The sequence below is a fragment of the Montipora foliosa genome, chromosome 3, assembly GCF_036669935.1.
Source record: "Montipora foliosa isolate CH-2021 chromosome 3, ASM3666993v2, whole genome shotgun sequence".
Lineage (NCBI taxonomy): Eukaryota > Metazoa > Cnidaria > Anthozoa > Scleractinia > Acroporidae > Montipora > Montipora foliosa.
Window position 1 is genome coordinate 51183158 of NC_090871.1, and position 2500 is coordinate 51185657.

At 39.2% G+C, this 2500-nt stretch overlaps 1 protein-coding gene across 1 annotated transcript; it reads right to left on the bottom strand.

Annotated features, from left to right (window-relative positions):
• Nucleotides 1-944: 944 nt before the first annotated feature.
• LOC137996084 (adenosine receptor A3-like) lies at nt 945-2084 on the bottom strand. The gene has a single exon (XM_068841521.1). It carries the CDS (start codon nt 2082-2084, stop codon nt 945-947), a length of 1140 nt encoding a protein of 379 aa, XP_068697622.1.
• Between the last annotated feature and the right edge of the window lie 416 nt (nt 2085-2500).

The window sequence follows — 2500 nt, forward strand, 5'->3', positions numbered from 1 at the left end:
CAATGACCCTAGTTTAGACCATTTATTCTTTTAAAAAGAGACAACTTTAATATTCGATATCCTAGAATTTCTTTTTTAAATATCCCGTAGCCCGTTAATTTTTCCACCAAATATTCCGTATCCCTATAATGTTTTACCTAAATAGCCCCTATCTCGACAACCTCTAATGGGGCCCTATCTATTAGCCACGCTGAAGTGTTCTGAATTGTTTATTTTCGTTGCTTGGGGAAAAACCCGAACTGTTACAACTGATAGTTCGTTATATTGATTTCAACATGAATGTAGGAAAAGTAAAAGCAGTCCGTTCTGTTGTAAAATATCTGTGCTTCCTGTCTTTGGTGCATCAATACATCAACAGGAACAGGCCCATCGAGTTAAAATGGTAAAAAAAATATAAAAAAACACTGGATGCAACATCTATGTAAAATTTGGCCCTAGTATATAGTCCATATACTTACAAAAATGTCGACCTTAAATATAAACCATCAAGGAAACATTTGTGTCAATGCACAGCGGCATATAACAGAGGATAGTCAAAGATGAAAGGCGATTAATGTTGAAAACACTTACCACAAAACACATCTATTTTGCAGGTGTTTACAGGAGAAACCTCGTGGGAACAGTGAGCATGCGCTGTTTGACATTTTGAAAGTTAACGGCTGATAAAATAAAGTGTATTGCACATATTGCGTATATTACGTATTTTACAGATTGACATCGGCGTCTTCTCTATACATTGCGCATATTGCGTTTCGTTGTGTATTTTACAATAAAACCCTTTAAACATATTTATATCTAGATAACATAATTTACCGAGTCGGGAGGCATGCATTGGTTGATCAGTCGACAAGATTGTAGTTTGACAGGCTCCCGGCTGACTGAGTGTTATCATGTTTATGGCTGTCCATTCCCAATTTTGGAACGCTTGAACTGATTTCAATGAATTAAAGTGAGAAGGCTGGAGATGACATCGATCTTTTCACTAGCTTTTTGCGGATTCGGCCGTCAGATAGATGGCACGATGACGATTTTGTGAGGGATTGAGACCGGTTTTCCCTGGGTTTCGCCCGGCGACTTCGTTGTGCATTTTTCTGCGGGTTAGGGGAAGAAACAGGGTAAATTACTCGAGGTTTTTTAATTCTCAGTAATTCTAGCACTGCTTTCTTGAAGCGACGATCCCTGTAACAGTAAAGAAGCGGATTGAATACCGCATTTAACTGGCCCGTGGAAGCTATTCCCATTATCATCAATGTCAATATTGCTCGGTAAGCGGGATAAATCAGTCGGATACGGCTCATTGCAGCTGGTAAAATCATTGATACCAAAAGTGCCACTGTTATCAGGGCAGTGGTCTTTGCAACTCTGTGTTGGAGTTTGGCTTGAACAAGAGTGGTGACTCGAGTTGTTGGATCGGCCTTTCGCTTGCGCAGTGTCAAGTATATCAAAACATAGAAGTATATGATGCTAGTCATTGTGCTAATGGCAATGAAACCTCTGTAGATAATCGAAGGATTAACAACTAGTAGTTTTGTTGTCTTCAGATCCATTATAGTTCCTGGAACTGTTGTGACAACCGCTGCTGTCCAGCAGACTTTTGCTAGGCATTTGAGGCGACGTTTGGTCACAATTACTTTGTAGTCTTTCCATTTTTTTACGGCCACGTACATATCCCAGGCAACAGTCGCTAGGTGGTAAATGGACGAAAACATCATACATGCCATTACGTTTCTATTTATTGCCACAAGGACGCAGACTCTTTCAAATGAAACTTGCCCGAAAATAAGTAAGGTTGCGATCACCAAAAGAGGCAACATCATAACAACTGTCAGAAGGTCGGCAATTGCCATACTAGCCAGCAAAATGTAATAGTTCTGTTGCAGTTCTTTCCTCCGTTTCACCACTATTATCACTGATACGTTCAACAGCACGATGATGGGTTGTAGTATCACTCCAATGGCCACTAAACTCAAAGCAAATATCGGCTGATTTGAATCCCAATTTAAGCCTGACTCCTCCAGGCAAAAAGATGCCAAATGTGAGTTCGTAACGTTTCTGTAGATTTCTTTTGTGTTGTTGGGATTCATCATTAATTAAGTGCCTTCCGTCAATTGGCAGAGTATACTCACCTTTCAAGGGCTTTAAGCAACCGGCTTAGGCTTCTTGGGATTTTACGTTCATCATCACGACAAAAGTTGGACAAATTGAAGACAAGATCAGTATAAAATGATCGATTTAAGTAAGTGACAACTTTTCATTGAAATACCATTTGGCTCTATGAAAAAGTTCAAAAGAAACCGCCAAGAGCTTTTCAAATGAATCATTTCATTTCGCGTTCGATTGACCGTATTCCGGAATAGGAATACATGGAATAGAAGTTAGAAACCCTTTGTTTTTACGGAGATTCACATTGAAATTATCAAACACCTGCTAAAATGCTATTTTAACATATCTTTATTATCCTTGTCGTTTCAAAAGCGCCAGACATACCGTTTTAAATCAT